The 18,848-nt window shown below is 40.9% G+C and overlaps 1 protein-coding gene across 6 annotated transcripts in view; it reads left to right on the top strand.

The window, feature by feature from the left end:
• RAP1GDS1 (Rap1 GTPase-GDP dissociation stimulator 1) overlaps positions 1-18,848 on the top strand; it is a 92,451-nt gene that overhangs the window by 53,794 nt on the left and 19,809 nt on the right. For 5 of the 6 annotated variants that reach the window (XM_081207102.1, XM_081207101.1, XM_081207100.1 and 2 more), the window contains 2 exons: positions 6,997-7,143; positions 18,475-18,603. In XM_081207102.1, the coding sequence (XP_081063228.1) occupies positions 6,997-7,143; positions 18,475-18,603 (276 nt within the window). The remainder of the gene's footprint in view (positions 1-6,996; positions 7,144-18,474; positions 18,604-18,848) is intronic. The other variant, XM_081207103.1, reaches the window with a different exon arrangement.

Below are 18,848 nucleotides of genomic sequence, written 5' to 3'. Positions count from 1 at the left end.
GTCATGGGAATGACAATGGACGCCCAGCACAATATGTGCTGCTTCAGAAATATTATGCTCTGTTCAGAGAGTGGCAAGTAGGCAGTGCGACTAGTCGCAATGTATTTGTAAGAGATGTAGCTACAGCATCGCAGAGGCCCCCTGTTTGTGGTCACATATACATTTATAAAACTTCCATCAACATTACCAATTCAAATTCCAAGTCTATTACAGAAATTAACCGTATTTACAGAAATCATTCTCTTGTTTAAAATCAGAAAATGATTCTTGTTTGTTTCTGGACATTTTCCATTAGCAATGGTGGCAAATTTTGTATATATTTTACAATTCTTGTCAAATTTTGATACTGTCAGCCACAAATCACATATGATTAGAATGGCATCCATGTACCCAAAAAGCACAACAGAACATGTGCTATTTTCCTGTCATCTGGACGCTATTTCAACTAGTAGATGTACATAGATATGTTCTCTGTACAGACAAAAGAAAGCACTACTTCACAGAATTCATAATTAATGAAATTCACTGTCACAGGAAGGCTCTAAAGGTCAGATTCGCAAAGGGGGAGGTCTACCATGGGCATGTGGACACTCCAGATTCATAAAGCATCGTGCTACTGATAATCATCTGCCGGGGAACAACATTAAATGATGTCTGTTGTCTTCATGCCCTGGTGCTCATTTCCCAGCAGCTGGTGGTCATCCACTGGGGGAAAGAGAAGCTGAACTTGATGGAACCAATAGGACTCTTCTTACATTCCTGGTAATCACTTAATTCTTATGAAATGCCCTTTTGCTTCAAGGCTCACCACAGCTGAAATATGAGCATTTCTTGAAAGCAGAGATCTTTTAAATTGCCCTCGCATTTGGCATCTTGACAAAAGGAGGAAGAAGCTATTCTTAGTATTTAGCTGTTGCTATTCAACTATCTTGATGCTTGGGGTTGTATGTAATATACTTTTAACGTTTTTTTCTTCAAGAAAGCTTCTCTGACCCCACTCTGAATAGAATTAGAATTCCTAGCCTAGCACAGTTTTAGAATATTTAAATATACAGGGATGCCTTCTAATATTCCTGAGTAACTTAGCTTAGTTGAGGTGGTTGCCAATTTCAGGCCCATCTGAGTTTCATTTGGGGGCTTTTCAAGTCACATTGCAGGATAAAGGATGGGGTTAATAATAACAATAATAATTTATTTTTTATACCCCATCCATCTGGGCGGCTCCCATAGTTGTAGTAGTAATAATAATAATAATAATAATAATAATAATAATAATAATAATAATAATAATGTGATCAAACATTTAAAACTTCCCCATACAGGGCTGCCTTCCGATGTCTTCTAAAAGTCAAAATAAAAAAATTCCTTCCAGCAGCACCTTAAAGACCAACTAAGTTAGTTCTTGGTATGAGCTTTCGTGTGCATGCACACTTCTTCAGATACCTGATGGACTTCCATTTCATGCGGCTCAATGTGGTGCCTTCCATGGTTCCAGTTACAGATAGGTAGCCGTGTTGGTCTGCCATAGTCAAAATAAAAAAAATCCTTCCAGTAGGACCTTAAAGACCAACTAAGTTAGTTCTTGGTATGAGCTTTCGTGTGCATGCACGAAATCTTATCTGAAGAAGTGATCATGCACACAAAAGCTCATACCAAGAACTAACTTAGTTGGTCTTTAAGGTGCTACTGGAAGGAATTTTTTTATTTTGACTATGTTCTAAAAGTCAGATAGTTGTTTATTTCCTTGACATCTGATGCGAGGACATTCCACAGAGCGGCCACCACTACCGAGAAGGCTCTCTGCCTGGTTCCCTGTAGCTTCACTTCTCACTGTGAGAGAACCCCCAGAAGGGCCTCAAAGCTGGACCTCAGTATCTGGGCTGAACAATGGGGGTGGAGACGCTCCTTCAGGTATACTGGGCAAAGCCATTTAGGGTTTTAAAGGTTCATTAATTCTGACTTTTACTAATTCCAGGATTTATGGGTAACTTGCACCCACAGACTCTGGCCCCTGAAACTTATAACAATACGTACCTCCCTTTCACTTCACCTTCCACATTAAACTCTAAAAAGATCATGGAAGTTGTGTACTGATCATTAGTTGGAGCCTCTCCTGGTCACTGGCGAATGTATACTGAACAGTATCACATTACAGTGATGGCACTCTGTGCTCTTCCTTGTTGAGAAAAGTGTGATATTTTTAATTGAATGTAGAGACCATGTACATGTAGATGGCATGCTCTACAAAGACCACCCTTGAAGACTATTTAAAGAGGACAGCAGATACAAAATGTGTCAGTGCATACATTAATGAGATATGCGCTCGATGCATATAGAGCTTGTTACCTAGTGCATGTGGATGAAGCAGATTATTCTCTCTCTTGCAAATTAATTTTGATTTGTACATTCTCCTTCTTGAAACTTTTATTTATAAAGCTGTAGTTAAAATTACTTAGCCCTATCACAATATATTGTAGACAAGTAAGATTATAATTAGCAGTTTGATTATCTTTGGATAAAAGCATGACTGATTTCCCCCCCCCACCCCGGTGAATGGAAGCAGGGCAACAGTGGCCTCAGCAATTCATTATTATGCATTTGCATGCGTTACCATAATGGAGAGAAAAGTTATCACACCACATTGTAATTAGGCACAGCTTCAAGGCTTCAGTTGCTTTTCATCTAGCCTGCTTACTGTAATCCTATACCCAATTTGTTTTACATTAAGCGGTTAAGCAGTTGGTCCCTTACCTTTCCCACCCCGACCTGGCCACAGAGATCCATGCGACCATCACCTCCAGGCTTGACTACTGTAATTCGCTCTACGCGGGACTGCCCTTGAAACTGTCCCACAAACTCCAGTGGGTGCAGAATGCTGCAGCGAAGGCTCCTCACAGGGTCCCTGCCATGGGAGCATATTCACCCAGTGCTTTACCAGTTGCACTGGCTCCCAGTGGAGTATAGGGTCAGGTTCAAGGTGCTGGTTTTGACCTTTAAAGCCCTTTGTGGCTTAGGGCCCTCGTATTTACGGGACCGCCTCTCCTGGTATGCCCCACAGAGGACATGAATAACCATAGTTTAGAGGTCCCAGGCCCTAAGGAAGTCAAACTATCCTCCACCAGGGCCTTTTCAGTGATGGCTCCGACCTGGTGGAATGCTCTGTCCCATGAGACTAGGGCCCTTCAGGATTTAACCTCCTTCTGTCCAGCCTGTAAGACAGAGCTATTCTGCCTGGCCTTTAATTTGAATTCAGCCTGATCTTTTATTTCCCTTCTCTTCCCTCCCCCTCCCCTTTTATGAAGATTACCCACTCTGAGACCCCACAGCTAATTCTCCCCCGGTCTCCTTGCTGGCCCAAGTAGGACTAATTCAGCCAGCTAGCCCTGCTGACTATCTAATGCTTATTGGACGGATTTCCCCCAACTTTTTGAACTTTGAATTTTATTGCTATTCATGTTTTTATACTGTATTTTATGCTGCTTCTATGTTTATATTACAGTTAAGTGTTTTAAATTTGTTGTTAGCCGCCCTGAGCCCGGTTTTGTGAACCGGGAAGGGCAGGGTATAAATAAAAATTATTTATGTATTTATTTGCCTGGGAGTAGCCCCATTAAACACAAGGAGGCTTTGAGTAGACATGTATACATTGCACTGTGAGTTAACTATACAGTGAATTTTTAATGAGTGCATCGGCTTTAGCCTAACACTTTGCATTGGGTTTAGGTGCTTAACACCCACCCACCCACTATTTATACAGAATAACTTCTGCACCGTGCCTGTCTCAGATGTATCTTGGTTGCTATGAACAGAGCAAACACGAAGCAGGATAGAAAACTGTGGACACCAGTTCTTTAGAATCCTGGGATATTTCTGACTTTTGGAAATGCCCAAAACATAACTCATTGGCGGAAAACATGGGAACAAGTTTTGCCTCTTTCTCTCTTTTTCCTGAGGAGAGGAAACAAAAGGCTTTCTTCTTCTTCTTCTTCTTCTTCTTCTTCTTCTTCTTCGTCTTCGTCTTCGTCTTCGTCTTCTTCTTCCTTCTTCAGGCCAGTCATGGCATAAAGAAATGTACATTTCACCTTTGTACAGGATAGTTTCTACATGCACCCCCTCTCTATCCTCCATCCAGACAAGCAAGAATCATTATCAGAATTCGAAGACACATTCCAGGCAAGCAAAAAGGAGGCCGCAGGGTGTGGTCTTTGGAGAGATGGGGCAACTGAGGAGAGGGGCTGGCTGTGGGAGAGTCCAAAGCGCCAGACAAAGAGGTTGTGGGGGTGCATTTGACCTCGACGCCTGAGGTTCCTTGTCCTTGTGGTACTGTGATTATATTTGCACTGCGGGCTCATCGTGTTTGATTTTCAGTTCTTGTTATTGGGCGTTGATATCTGAGAACCGCATCTTAACAAGATTTTATGGTTTCATTGCTTTGAAAAGCCACTCCCAAGTCTAGTCTTGCAGCATGAAAAGGTTTTATTGACATGCCCCAAATTTGAAACTCTGGAGACACCCTCGGTTTGCAAACATGTGAATTTTCCCCCCATCTTCTGATTTTAGATATATGCTAGAAACTTGCAAAAGCAAGCATTGACTTAGAATTAAAGCTGAGGGAACAACCCTGATAGTTCACCATTAATGTGTGGAACTGGAACAGAATAACAAAATCATCATCAAGTAAAGGTTTTCAGGGCACTCTTCTTTAGGACTGGAAATATTTTTCTGGGGCTTTAAAATTCTTCTAAAGAGCTCCTTTGGGAGACTTTTGAAGAGTAAAATATTCTTGAGGTATATGGAATATTATGGAGAAAACTATACTTTTAAAGAACCATTTTTGTTCCTTCTGCTGCTCTCCAGTCCTATTAAACGTATCCTGCTGAGAAATATAATTTAAAAGTGATCCACCACAGTGATGCAAAATAGTCCAAATTGCTCAGTAAAAATAATAGAATGATGAGCCTCGCTTTGTGTTTAATTTCATCTCTGGGGGTGGTGGGGAAATATGCTCATATTTATTGGTTTCACAAATGTTTGTTTAGCTAATTGGTTCACTCCTGAGAAATGCATTGCATAACATTTAGCACATTAACAGATTTTTTAAAAAATAGCATAACCTATTCCTTAACAAAAATTGAAAGGAGCAAGAATAACAGAATTTTGAAAGATTTGGTCCAGTAGTTCAGTAAGATTGAAGAGATGAGACAACAAAAACTCAACCAGTGTCCGCTTTTTAAAGGAATTAGAAGTTTACTGTGTCTAAAGGAAACTGTGTTATTTTATATATGCCTAAAGTATATACATTTTGAAAAACTTTATTTAAACCTCACCCTTGTCTTTTCAGAGTTAAATGATCTCTTTGGCCATCTCAGGAAGAATATGGTTGTAGAAAGTGTTTTCTTTGATTCTATCAAGTCCTTCTACAAACAGTGGAGCTGAGAGAGTGGAGTTAGAAATCTTTGACTGTTCCTGAGAGTATATGGAATTGTTAACAAATAGCAACCTTTTTGGTGTATGTCTTAAGTAGTCAGACCTGTGAGAAGATGAGATGGGGAGAAGAGTTCAGGAGACTGGAAAACTAAATGGCTATTAGCTGAAACATTCAGTTATGAATAGACTCTGTTCCCAACAAATGAATGTAAACTGATACTCCATTATATACTTTGCAGTGGTGGAAGGGCAATGAGACCTTTGCAGTGCACCAGCAGAATTGGCTCTTTGTGTCATGTTGACCTTGCTGCTGTCTCACCCCTCAAGCCCCGCTCCCCATATTTCCAATATTAAGTGCATACCTTTCTCATCACTGGATGGTATTTCTCATCACTTCAGTTTAACCACAAACCTTAAAAACAACATACACACTTAAATATTCTCAAGACGAATTTTATTGGGAACTGCAGTGATGCAAACTGAAGCTGCGAAAGCAATTTGTTGTGTTTACAAGCGAGCGGTACATATTGTTGTTTGCTTTCTAAAAAAAACCTATTGCACTTTTTTTTTAAACAACCACCACCACCTTGCAAGCTGCTAGAGAAACATGTTTCGCGTGGGAGTTCACTTGGCTGCTAAATTTGACAGGGTAACAGTCAAGGAAAGAATAAGCACATTCTGAACTTGTTTTGACTAGGGATCACTGAGCATGTTTTGTGGAATACTCTGGGACTTTGGGATCAGAAAGGGAGGGCAGATAGCCTGTAATTAGCATCATGTGGCATTCTCAATTTACAGTATGCTTTTTTCCCTTCAAAGAGAGACACACACTACTGGTCTGAACATGGAGCTTGCAGTCAAACTCTCTCTAACAATTTCCTCTCCCCAAATTTAGTTTTATCAGGTTGGATCCAGAGATGAATGAGTGGAATTCCATTCATGGAACAGAATACTTTTGTCTCCTGTGGACAGAAGGGAAAGGCTGCTTTTTGTGGATTTCCATTACCCCCTAATTGACTAACTTTTTGAAAAGATGGCCCTGTCTACCTGATTTATGGTCCTCAAGCGTAGTTGCCATACCAACTTTTGCTATGAAGCAGCATCTATCTGTGTTTGGCTCTGAGGAAACACCAGTGCAATCCTGTGTCTACTCAGAAGCAAGTTTCATTGAGTTCAGTGGCATTTACTTCCAAGTGAAATTGTACTGCATTGCTGCTCTTTATCTTCTGCCTTCCCAGTGAAGGAATGATTTCCCTGTCCTTCAGCACACTTGCGTGGAGAGAAAACGCAAGAGCTGGTGGCATGAGGGAAGGGTTGAGTGGACCTCCTGGAGAGGGTGGGCCTTGGGATTCTCCCCAGGTTTATGTCTTGCAAGAAATTGCCCTTAAAATAAGGTGCCTGTAGCAGCCTATCCCTTAAGCACTTGTGTAAATACTTTGCCCAGTTCATGCTGTGATTACAGAAGCGCTAATTATCCGAGACCCATCTACTTTTTTATGACTACTGTTATGTTTGGAACTCTTAAGTGCCTTTTTAATTTTATTTTTAACTTGACTCTTTTTTTTACAGATGAGGGCAGAAGCGCAGTTGACCATGCAGGTGGGGCAGAGATTGTAATAGACCATTTAAGGTCACTGTGCAGTAAAACAGATCCAGCCAGTGAGAAGCTCATGACTGTCTTTTGTGGCATGCTGATGAACTATAGCAATGAGAATGGTAAACAAAAATCCTAAGAAACCCTTTTCTCTAAATACATTATACACCTAGGATTTTCTTTTTTAATATATATCTATATAATGTTAAAACCAGTACGCAAGACAAGTTGCTGTTTTAATTACAGGTAAAAACAGTGTTTCCCATTGTATTAGCAAAATGATTGTAAATATCAGAGTAGTAAATATATGTTTGTCCCTGTTCAAATCCTCATGTGCAGTATATGTACAAGCGCACAGGGCTTCTGGAAGCAAATGAGAGCTTCTCCCCTCATTTCAATGGAGGGAGCAATTTTGCATGTGAAAAGGAAAACTCATGCAGCTTTGTTTCCTGTGTTGAAATGTATGGGGCAACACCTCATATGCAGGGGAGCTCTTTATTTGCCAGAGGGGTGTTGTGAAGACATTTTCCTGTTCCCCATGGGAAGGAACTGTTGCACACCCCTATAGAGAACTCAGTGGCCCAGCTTGGGCTTCACATGCCTGCCTTCATAAACCATGGTTTAACAGTGCTTTCCAAACTTGGGTCTCCAGCTGTTTTGGACTTCAACTCCCACCATCCCTAACTAGCAAGACCAGTTGCCATGGATGATGGGAATTGTAGTCCAAAAACAGCTGGAGACCCAAGTTTGGGAAACATTGGTTTATAACGTCAGGAATTAACATCTGGGTTGAGCCTTTGTGAGCCAGTGGCCCAGTTAGGGCAGTCATTCAAGGCTTCATAAACGTGGATTTATGAAACTGGGAAAGACTGTCTGAACTGGGCCATTGAGTTTATGATGCTAAGAATTAGCCTTGGGGCCAAACTCCTCCCCTTTCCCCCTCCATCTTGCTCCCCTCCAATTGCACACTGGCTTCACTATCAAGGTCCTGGCTTGTATTGCATCATGCTTTGTTTGTTTGTTTGTTTGCTAACTGACATTAAGCCAGAATTTCCAAGTTTTGACATAATGGGAGTTTAAGGCTTAATGCAAGCCAGGAGCTTCATGCTACAACTAGGGTGCATGAAGTTTCAGAAGACATTCTGAAGTGAGCCAGTAACAATCAAGCCAGACCCCGTCTGGCGGCAGAATGTGGGCAACTGGTTTTTGTCTAAAAGGATTGTGTGAACCTTCATAAATAGTCCTTTCATCACTTTTCTTAATAACAAAAATGCTTCCTTTGCTGTTCAGTGCATTTTATGTATGGCACCCAGCTCTGCTGCTGTTGTGTCCCATTCTATGAAGTCTTCTCATTAACTTTTTTCTGTCTGCAAAATGGTTTTAGCTTAATAGATTTCTCCCGTCTTTGAAGTGGTTCCGCCGACTCCCTTGAATTAATCTGAGGAAGAGGGAGAGCTATTATTTCTAACAGACAGGGCGATTGGGCAGCCCAAGAGGATTGCCTCCCTGCCCAATCTCTGAGGTTCATTATTAAACTGGCAGTTCTTCCTAATCACCTGTGAGCACTTTTCTAAATAAACTAATTATAATATAAGCTCCCAGGTAAACAGTTTTTGAGCAGTCCAAACAATGTATAAATATTAAATGAGCTACTTATTCCATCCAGGAGAAAAAATCTGCATTACTGATGCCCTCTTTTTTTTTTTAACATAAAAAACTCTATAGGGCCTTGACATATTTCAAGGAGTATAATTAAGGGGAGTGTGTGTTTGTGTTGGAGGGACTGTTTTGACAATGTGTCTGTGGCAAGACACACTTCGAATATTTGCATCCCGAATTAGAAAGCTTCATGTGGTCCATTTTCATTGGTTCATCTCTCTGATGGGAAGAAAAGTAATGTTTTCCCCCCTTTTAGAGCTGGACTGCAAAAAGGGAAATCCAGGACACTTCTTCCCACCTCAGGGATGAAATTTTGAAAATAGACCACATGAAGCTTTATATTTGGGGGGTGTTACATCACAGTCGATATCGGTTTTGTGAGAGGATCCTGAAATTTTCTGGATTAACTTTTCTGTACTTCAAAAAAATGTAACAACCAAGTAGCAAAACAGAAATGTCGGAGAATGGAAGAAGTCTAAATCACAAGGACCATAATCTTTCGCAAGCTAATGGTGGAGACCTTCTGTGCTCTTTCCTGTCGGTATAATCAATAAAACCAGACGGTTGGAGGCAGTGTGCTTCTGAATGGCATTTGCTGGAAGGGAGAAGGGGTCCTGCTCACAGGTTTCCCATTGACTTGGTCCAGCATGCTCTTCTTATGTTTCCATTTTCTTTTCCATTGGGCTGCATTTGAGGTTTAAAAATTTTTGCCCCTGCAACCCACAATGATTCTGTCAAGCAAATAATTCCATCTCATTTCTCTGTGGCTCCAGGCTGCAAGCACATAGGCACTCATCTGTGTGGTTCGCTATTAGAGGAACTGATTGCAATTTATATAATTTCCATGCCTTTTGGGTCACTCTGACCCCAGCTGGTCTAATTCCAGCTGTCCTAACTTCTTCCTACTTGGAACTCTCATTGGCCTCCAGTATTTAAAGGCACATTGGCATCCCATGATAGATTAGAAAGTTGTAGATTAAAATGTTTTTTTTATAAAAAAAAGATTTAAAGGATTTTTGATACAATTACCTGCAGAAACTCTGGCTAGCAGGACCCATGCCAGAAGATGCCTCCTTCTCGAGAGGTCAGGAGGGTGGCAACATGAGAATGGGCCTTCTTTGTAGTGGCTCCCTGTCTGTGGAATGCTCTCCCCAGGGAAGTTCGCCTGGCGCCTTCATTATACTGTACACCTTTAGGCGCCAGGCAAAAACATTCCTTTTTAAACAGGCCTTTGGTTTACCTAATCAATATCCTATACCCTTTTAAAATGTGGCTGTTTTTTGGGGGAGGGGGCTGTTACTGGGTTATTGTTTTTGTTTCTATTTTATATAGTGTGATCTTTTCCATTAACCACCCTGAGACCTCCGGGTATAGGGCGGTATATAAATTCAATCAATCAATCAATCAATCAATCAATCAATCAATGAGACAAACCTCTGTTTGCTCTTCACACTCACAAGAGAAAATAATTATTCTACAGTGCTGCCTGCTGTAACACATAGGTGCATAATTTAAAGCCAAAGAAAGAAAAGGTTCCCCTCTTTCAGGAAAAAAAAATCTATTACAAATGTATGAAGATTTTAACAGAGTGAGTCCCAGCTGGGGGAAAAAGCCCTGAGTATTGGGATGTAATCCAAACCCAACACAGTTAAACTATGGAGCTCATTCCCACAGGAGGCCACCAACTTGGTTTGCTTAAAAAATAAATAAAAGATGGGCAAAGTCATGGAAGATAAGGCTATCTTTTTTTTTAATTAATTTTTTTTTATTAAATAAATTTTTATTCAATACAAATTAAAATACATACACAATCACAACAAAAGAAAATACGAAAGAGGAAAACAAATACATCTATCCAAGGAAAAGGAATTAGAGAATATTTTGTCTCTTTTCATATTTACAGTTATTTATACCTCTATAAAATGCTATTCATGATAACACAGTGAAATGAAATGTAAGATATCAGAGTAAAGAAAAAGGGAACAAAAAGAAAATAAAAAGGTAAAAAAACAGATCATATATGAAATTTTTTAAAAGTAGGTAAGCACTCACAATACATAGCCATTTCCCATCTATATTTACATTCAATTGTATAATTTCGTCTTGTCCTTATCTACCTTAAACAAATTGTTTCTTTTGAAAGAAAAAAGAAAAAACAGAAAAAGGAAGATAAGGCTATCAATGGTTTCTGGTTCGGCCTCTGCTGTCAGAGGCATTAAAGGTTCCGAATGCCATTTTCTGGAAGCCACAGAAGAGGAGGGTGCTGTTGAGGTTTTCCCACAGGCATTTGGGTGGCCACTGTGAGAAAAGGATTCTGGACTCAATGAGCCATTGGCCCTATCCAGGAAACTCTTCTTTTGCTCTTAAACCCCTAGCTGGCAGTGGGGAACATAGTGGAGCAGTATAGGCATAGCCACAGTTCTGCTACTCACACCGGTCACAGCGAAAGGTGACTGGGTTGTGTGTGGAAGAGAAAAAAAGGCCCTCTGCTAAGGCGGCTCCCAAGCTGGTGCTGTGAAGAGACCTTTGTTGGGCCCATTGCTGTCATGTGACAGCAGTTGGGCTAAATTAGGAACCAATGGATACTGTGTTGGTCCAGCCCCTGACCCAAAATGTCCTGTTCTGTGCATTTCCACCGACTACTGCCAGAAGGGGCCAGTGGTAGCTGCCGCCCACCATTTGAGGAGGTGATTCTCAAAGGCTGGGCTCCGTGGCACCTCCGTCTCATTCAAACTGCATCCAGGGCTGTGGATTGCATCAATGACAGTTCCTATGATCTGATGATAGTTCTGTGAATAATACATTAAATGCACACTGATTTTTATCCTCCTTCTAAAACGCTGCTGCTTTTTCCTTTCATTTCCATACCTTTTCCAAGTTAACAAGCTGCCCTTTCCTCCTTTTACAGCTGTGGTGCCCAAAGTAAATAGACTAACATTGCAAGTCCTAACTATGTCTCCTCAGAAGTAAGTCCTATGAAATTCAGTGGGTCCTACTCCCAGGTAAATGGGGTTAGGAATGTACTCTAAAGAGCTGAGGAGCCAGATCTTCATATGGTCAAGTCACAGGGTACACCCAGATTCTCCATCCCCGCCTCACCCACAATGGCTTGATAATCACACCAGAGTTCTGTTTTCATAAGCTTTTCTTCCTCGCTTACTAAAAGTTGTCATTGCCATGGTTTATCCTTTGCTCCCCAAATCTCTTCTTCATCCGCCACCCTGCTGTGTTATTGTTTATTCAGTTTTGCCATTTACCTTGCTGCTTCACTTGGTACTTTAATCCTGTAAGCGAGGAGGATGAATAATTTTAATTGTGGCCACCAGCCTGCTAACAAAGTAAGAGGCTTTTAAATTTTACTTTCTAAGTCCTCCCATGAGCTGCACTTGATCTGAGCAGCAGCCAGAGTTTGGCCACCCCCTGATTTATTGCCTCTGAAGCATTGCAGTGGTGGTGGGTGGGGACTGCAGCAGTGTTGACTGCAGCAGTCAGATGAACAGCTTTTCAAATGGGTATATGCAACTTCTTCTCTCCTTTTTCCTCCCATCTTGCAAGGTATGTGTAGATACAGATGTATTTTTCTGTAAAGGGGATCTTGTAAGATACAAATTCCACTTTACAGAATGATAGCATTGCCAGCAAAGGATGGTTCAAACACAATGAGTCCTCTGCCACCCAAATCCTTAAGCGTTCCCAGACTGGGTGTGTATGCCTGTCACGTTGGTGCGATGTTTGTTCCATCCCAAGAATATATTTACTGATGAAGGAAGTCTTGTGGTTGTTGGTCCATATGCCGTTTGTTTTGCTGAGTCATAACTATGGGTGTAAGTGAGAATTTGTAAGATCAAATCATAGCCTGGAATTTCCACTCCTTCTGATAACAAACTCAGGTGGTGAGTGCTGACAGGACGTTAGGCAAAATGGCACCACTGGTGAGCAACAGGGATTTATTATCTTGCTTGGGGGGGGGGGACTCCAATGTTTACAGAAGTACAAAGTGGCTAACCTGGGACCCTTTGGACATGGTTGGACTCTACCTCCTAGGAGCCCCAGCCAACATGGCCAAAAGTCAGGGGTGATAGTTTTAGTCCAACAACATCTGGAGGGTAAAATTTTAGCAACCCGTCCTTTAGAAAACGAAACCTAACAGGGCAACAACAACAAGGCCCAATGAGGACTGAGCATGCTCAGCAGTCCCAAAATGTTGAGTGTCTGTTGGGGAGGGCAAATTAAATTGAGTGCCTGGAAGGAGGTGTGGCTGGCTTTCTGAAACACTGAAGGAGACTGGTCCACACGTCAACATTTTGTTTAGTGTATTTATCCCGTCCTTCATCCAGGTAGCTCAGAGCTTAACAACAAAACTAGAAGACAGGTTTGGATCTGGGGATTTCAGAAGCTCACTCTGTGCCTTGTGCAAGCTACAGTCTTTCAACCTCGCCTATGCGTAGCCAATTTGGTGTCCTCCATATGTTGTTGGACTAAACTCCCACCATACCTGGCCATTAGCCATGTTAGCTGAGCCACTCCCTGGCTACCCCTGACCCAACCCAACACCCAGACCACTGCACCACATGGTATTTATTAATTTATTGATTTGAGATATAAAAATAGAAACACAAGAGGTATGTAGAACTGTTATCTTATTTCCTGTGTACATACATACACACACACACACACACATTGTTTGTATCTAAAAATCATGTTTCTTTACATTATACTTTCTCATTTCATTTTGTGTTAAAATTCAATCTGCCAGATCCGACTTTTCCTCCATTACCTTTGAAGAAAAATAGTGTAATGTAAAACCACTGAGCTTGTCTTAATCTTGCAAGCGCTCTGGAAATATGTGACTGGAATATATTGCTTTCGTTGATTAATGTTCTGCTGCTTTGCATTTCTTTTTCTCCACTTGAAAATCTTATGTAGGCAAAAATGGAAAGCGGATGAATATTCAAGCCATGCATTTCTCCTTTGCTAATGCTTGTGTCTACAGTGGCTTGTGTGTTTATTTGCATATTGCTTGAAAGTTGCATTTCCAAAGGTATAGCGGTAGGTTACAGTTACGTAATGGTAAATATATACATGTCATAGGCATGAGCTAAAAAATTCTTGGAAACCAGCTCTCTTTGGGTATTCTAAAGAGGGCTTAAATAAGCATAGAATGAAATATTGCACAAAAGAGTTGACTCTGCACATCATCCAGTCTTGGGCTGTCAGCACACTTCCTCTTAAAAATATAAGCTTCAAACTCACCACTTAAATTGATGAACTCTTGACTAAAGCAGTACACAAGGTTGCCTTACTTAGCAGCTGAATTTATATCTTCATCAAATACATTGTGTCTCCCTGCAGTGTTAATGAGCCGCAGGCTTTGTTGAGTGGGTTTACAAACCATAGTGGATGAGATTGCTTGTTTCGTCATATAACTGTTAATGTGTCTTAAAACATTGTTCCACTTGTCTGGTTGCCCAAACTTCAGGCTAAACGTTCTGCAACAACAGCCTTTCAGTAGATTGAAACCAGAGTTGGGTTGAGAAAATCAAATTTCTGGGGTGATGTTCGACTGTGAATGTGGGGGATTTTGGTTTCCAAAGCATTTTCAAATGTATACATTCCATGATCGCTTCTTAACATCTCTTGAAGCAGCATGAACTTTCTATCCACATTATTTGCCATACGTTGTGCTTTTCTGTCCTTTTTTCTGTGTTTCTTCTGAGTCTTCAGCTCCTGCCTTCTCTTACTGGGAGCCTCTGGGCAGATTTCAGGCTTGCAAGATCCACTTCTATCTTTCGCTCAGCGATTTACCAACCAGCGCCAGGTGCAAAAGACACACCATTAGAGTTAAAGAACAGGCAGATTCTGAGTAGGAATTTGATTTCAGTATCAGATTGAATAAATAGCTTTGTTTTTGCTACTGTTAAACAACTGGGGGTCAGGCACTCTTGCCAATGTATGGCAGATCATCCCAGTATCTATCAGTAAATCATAATGTACCAAATGCCCAGTGTCCAGATGTTGTTTGACTCTAGTTCCCATCATCCCTGGTCATTAGCCATCATGGCTGGAGTTAATGGGATAGGGAATCCAGTAACATCTGAAGGATAGTATATCGGCTACCCCTATTCCAAGAGCATATGAGGAAACAAATGGAATTTAAAAGTGGGAAACAATGCTGTGTCCTAATTCTTGTGTTGAGCCAGTTGACTCTTCTGTTTTTCCAAGTTTCCTAAATAATCCACATGCTCCTTCTGACATGATCTGTGGTGATGTGTTTGCTACCTGCATTGAGGCTTCTTCCTGTGCACTCACTAGAAGAAGACAAAGCTGATGGACCTCCATGGAATCTCAAATGTCTGGCATTACCAAGCAACAGCCAAACTAATGTCTAGAGGAGCCTCAAGATTCTGAACAACTTAGAATGGCATTAAAGGAGAATGAATTATTATTTACCCATTCCTGTATGCATGGGGCACTTTCATGCACTTGCTGAAAAACAAATGTAAGCAGCTTTGTAACAGTGGGGGCTTTCCAGCATCTTGTAGTCTTTAGAAGGCTTACACATAAATACAACCAGTTAGTGGTAAATTGTGCAGTTCGTTTTCTGCAGCTTCAGAAGCTGAACTCAAATGCTCCAGTGATTTTCGATTATAATTTTCCATTGTCTGTAAAAGCTGAAATTACAAACTGATTTATTAAGTAAAAGGTGCATGTCCTTAAACCAATATAAATATGAAATCTTGGAGATTTAGCCATCTAATATTTGCAGAGAGAGGGTGGAATACATAAAAAGTACAGTGCCTGAAAAACAATAAGGAATATTTTCCCAAAAATAAAATAAAAAAGACGCCTTAGGTAATCAAAGACATTCATTTAAACATATGACATTCTACCAATCAGCAGTTAAACTTTATTTTTAGCCTCTACTCTTTGCAGTGCTATCCTTCTGCTATCAGAATAAAAATTCAACTAATTTTAGAGGAACAGGATTGTAACCTTTAGTTGGTACACCATGTTACAGGACCAGCTTCAACACTCAAGCAACATTCTCTGATTGTAATGGTTTCTTAATAAGCTTTGTAAGAAAGAGCTCTTGGCTTAAAAATATACTAAATTTCAATAAATTAGCTCAGAGGAGAATACTGACTGCTACATTAAAGCTGACAATTTGCATTTTCTTCCCATTTTTCCAAGCTTGCTGGCCTCTGTTCAGACTCCTACTTGCGCACAAAATCCTCTTCCTGTGGTGGTGGTGGTGGAACAAGAGGGCCCTCCTGCCACTCAGATGGGTGAATCATGCAATATTATCCTTTTTGGAGAGGAAAGAGTGGTGTCATTTTGGCAGTTGGACCCAGATCATACCTTATGGTGGCTACCCAGTGGCCCTCTAGCGGTTCTCAACCTGTGGGTCCCCAGATGTTGTTGGACTACAACTCCCATCATCCCTGAGCTCTGGCCTTGCTAGCTAGGGGTGATGGGAGTTGTAGTCCAACAACACCTGGGGACCCAGAGGTTGAGAACCGCTGATCTAGATGATGTTGAACTTCCAACTCCCATCAGCCCCAGCCAGCATGGCCAATATTTGGGGACGATGAGAATTTAATCCAGCACCATCTTGAAGGACAAAGCTTACCACCCCTGCTTTGATTATTGAGGAGAGATCACGCCTCCACTCCTTGACCCTTGAATCACCACTCAGTGGTAGTAGCATTTCCACATTGCACCCAGAAGGCCCCAGAGTCAATCCCTGGCATCTCAAGTTGAAAGGAACAGATAGCAGGTAATAGGAAAGACAAGGCTGTCCAAGGCTATGTAGATCTGCCAGTCAGCTTAGAAAATATAGAGGGTGAATAGCCTGGGTATTCCTGTGTGTTTCTGTTAGCTTTGCATTAGGTGAGTGTCGGAACAGAGACACACTCTGTCTTGGCTGATGTGAACGGAATCTAGGCAAGGTTTTAGCAATGGGACATCTGCATACATCCAGCCACTCGTTCAAAAGCTTGAGTTACCTTTTTGTCAGTGGTTGTCAACACAAGCCTGCAACAGGAGAAAGGTTTGGAGATCCAGTGATAACACACAGGCTTGCTCCTTTATGCCCCAGCATCATGGGCTGTCCATTGTTGTGTTATGTGCCTTTTTGCTGCAGGAAGTTACTGAATCCGTGCCTTTAATAATTAAAAATCAAATTATAATCATTTGAATGTCCGGAACAAGATATATTCCGATCTGGTTCAGAAGGTGGGAGGGGGGCAGTTTGCAGATATTCTGTGCACAAAGGTTTAAGACTATCACACATACGACCGCTTTTGCTTTTAAAATCCAGGAGTCAGTCAGTGAGGCGATAGGCTCCCGTTATTTTGCTCAGGGGCATCCTTGGAGGAATCTGAGTGCAGTATGACTACAATTGATTTTTGCATCGTTTCCTTCTGTTGCAAAGCAAACATATTTCACTTGTTAAATTGTGGAAGCTTTTGTTTTTGTTTTGTAAACTAATGGTGTCTCCTAATGGATAATCTTCAAACATATTTTTGTTTGCAAATATCTACACGCAATAATATTTTTTTATCTATGAAGATTATACCATAGTGGCAATGGACTCTTCTGAAATGTTTCGTCCTTGTTCTCTGTTAAGCCACTTTGTTTTATCAAGCTTTTTGTAACCTATATTGTGACTTGTTTGCATAACACTTTTAGCGTGTTAAGTGTCCATAAGTATTTACTCTGTCTTTTCCTGCTAACCTTACTATTTAAAAGCAAAAAAATGCATTGGTGAGGGGAAAGCGAGACTGCCTATGACATTGCATCAATATACCTATTATTACTCTTCATGAAACTGAAAATCTAGTGTACATAATTTGTAATTGCAGGCTTCCAAGGGGGCTTTTTGTGATGAACGGAGTAACCTTGCCTTATTATGATTATGATTATTGATTTAATCTGGTCTTCAGATTTATTTGGTTGTGTTGACAGAAGCATTCCGTTACCTGAAATACTGAGATGTATTTAGTCACTAGCTTTAAGAGGCAATTTGGGAAGTATAAATGAGAAATGCATTTTTCATTTACTTGGGCTGCAGCTATCGTTGGAGAAGCCTGTGTCCTTTGCACACTGTTATGAACGTATAAACCCCTTTGGAAAGCAGTAGAATGTACATGCAATATTTCCAGTAAAAGGCCACAATCCATAATTCTGTGAGGTTTCAGAGTGCAAGTAGAAATGCATGCATGGATTTTTCTATCACTCTGGAGAGACTCTCTGCTGGCACAGACATGGAAGGCAGTGATGGCACAGCATATATATTCCCTTCTCTTTGTTGTTAATAAATCTATGGCCCGCTGAGGATAGTTGCACACTAGCACATCCTTCCCCAACCATGTGCTCTCTAAATGTTGTTAGACTCCAACTCACATCAGCCCCAGCCACTACAGCCAATGACCAGGAATGATGGAAGTTGTAGTCCAACAAGCATCTAGAGGGCATCTGATTGGGAAAGCTGGTTTAACAACGTCTAAGATTATTTTTGAGAAACTATAATAGTTTATTATTAAATGGGTTTGTGGCCAGAGAGAGGCAGTCTCTCTCATGTAGTAGACTGTATGGGGATTTCTTTCCCATAATAGGTTTGAATACTAAGCAGACATCAGAAGAACAAGGAGGAGCAATGTTTTGATTGTAGGTTACAGTTGCCTCCTTGCTTAAATTATTGACATTGGAGAATAATTAAGGATACTGTGATACTGCGAAGGCAGTGCTAACTCAAACACGTTTGTCCTTTTTTTGTGTGTGTCTGTTTTTAGATACCCTACAATCTCAGCTCATCAACATGGGAGTTATCCCTACGTTAGTGAAATTGTTGGGCATTCATTGCCAAAATTCGGCTTTGACTGAAATGTGCCTTGTTGCGTTTGGCAATTTAGCAGAACTTGGTAAGTCCTGGGATGCAACCCACAAGCCTGTTCTCTTTATTTATAAATGTTACATTGTTCTAATTTACTATTTATGGCAAGTTTATAAAAGGAGGACCAGTGCTGATATTTTCATCTGTATTCACTATTCAAGTATCCCAAGTTCCCCTTTCCAGCTTTTCTCTGCCTGCCTGATGTCTACACGAGTTCATCTTTCCACTTGGGCTACAGCTTCCATCCCCACTAACCATTGACCATGCTGATTG

Source organism: Podarcis bocagei, assembly GCF_964188305.1.
Source record: "Podarcis bocagei genome assembly, chromosome: 9".
Lineage (NCBI taxonomy): Eukaryota > Metazoa > Chordata > Lepidosauria > Squamata > Lacertidae > Podarcis > Podarcis bocagei.
Note: the sequence above shows the minus strand (reverse complement) of the source record. Positions and strands in the feature narration are given on the sequence as shown.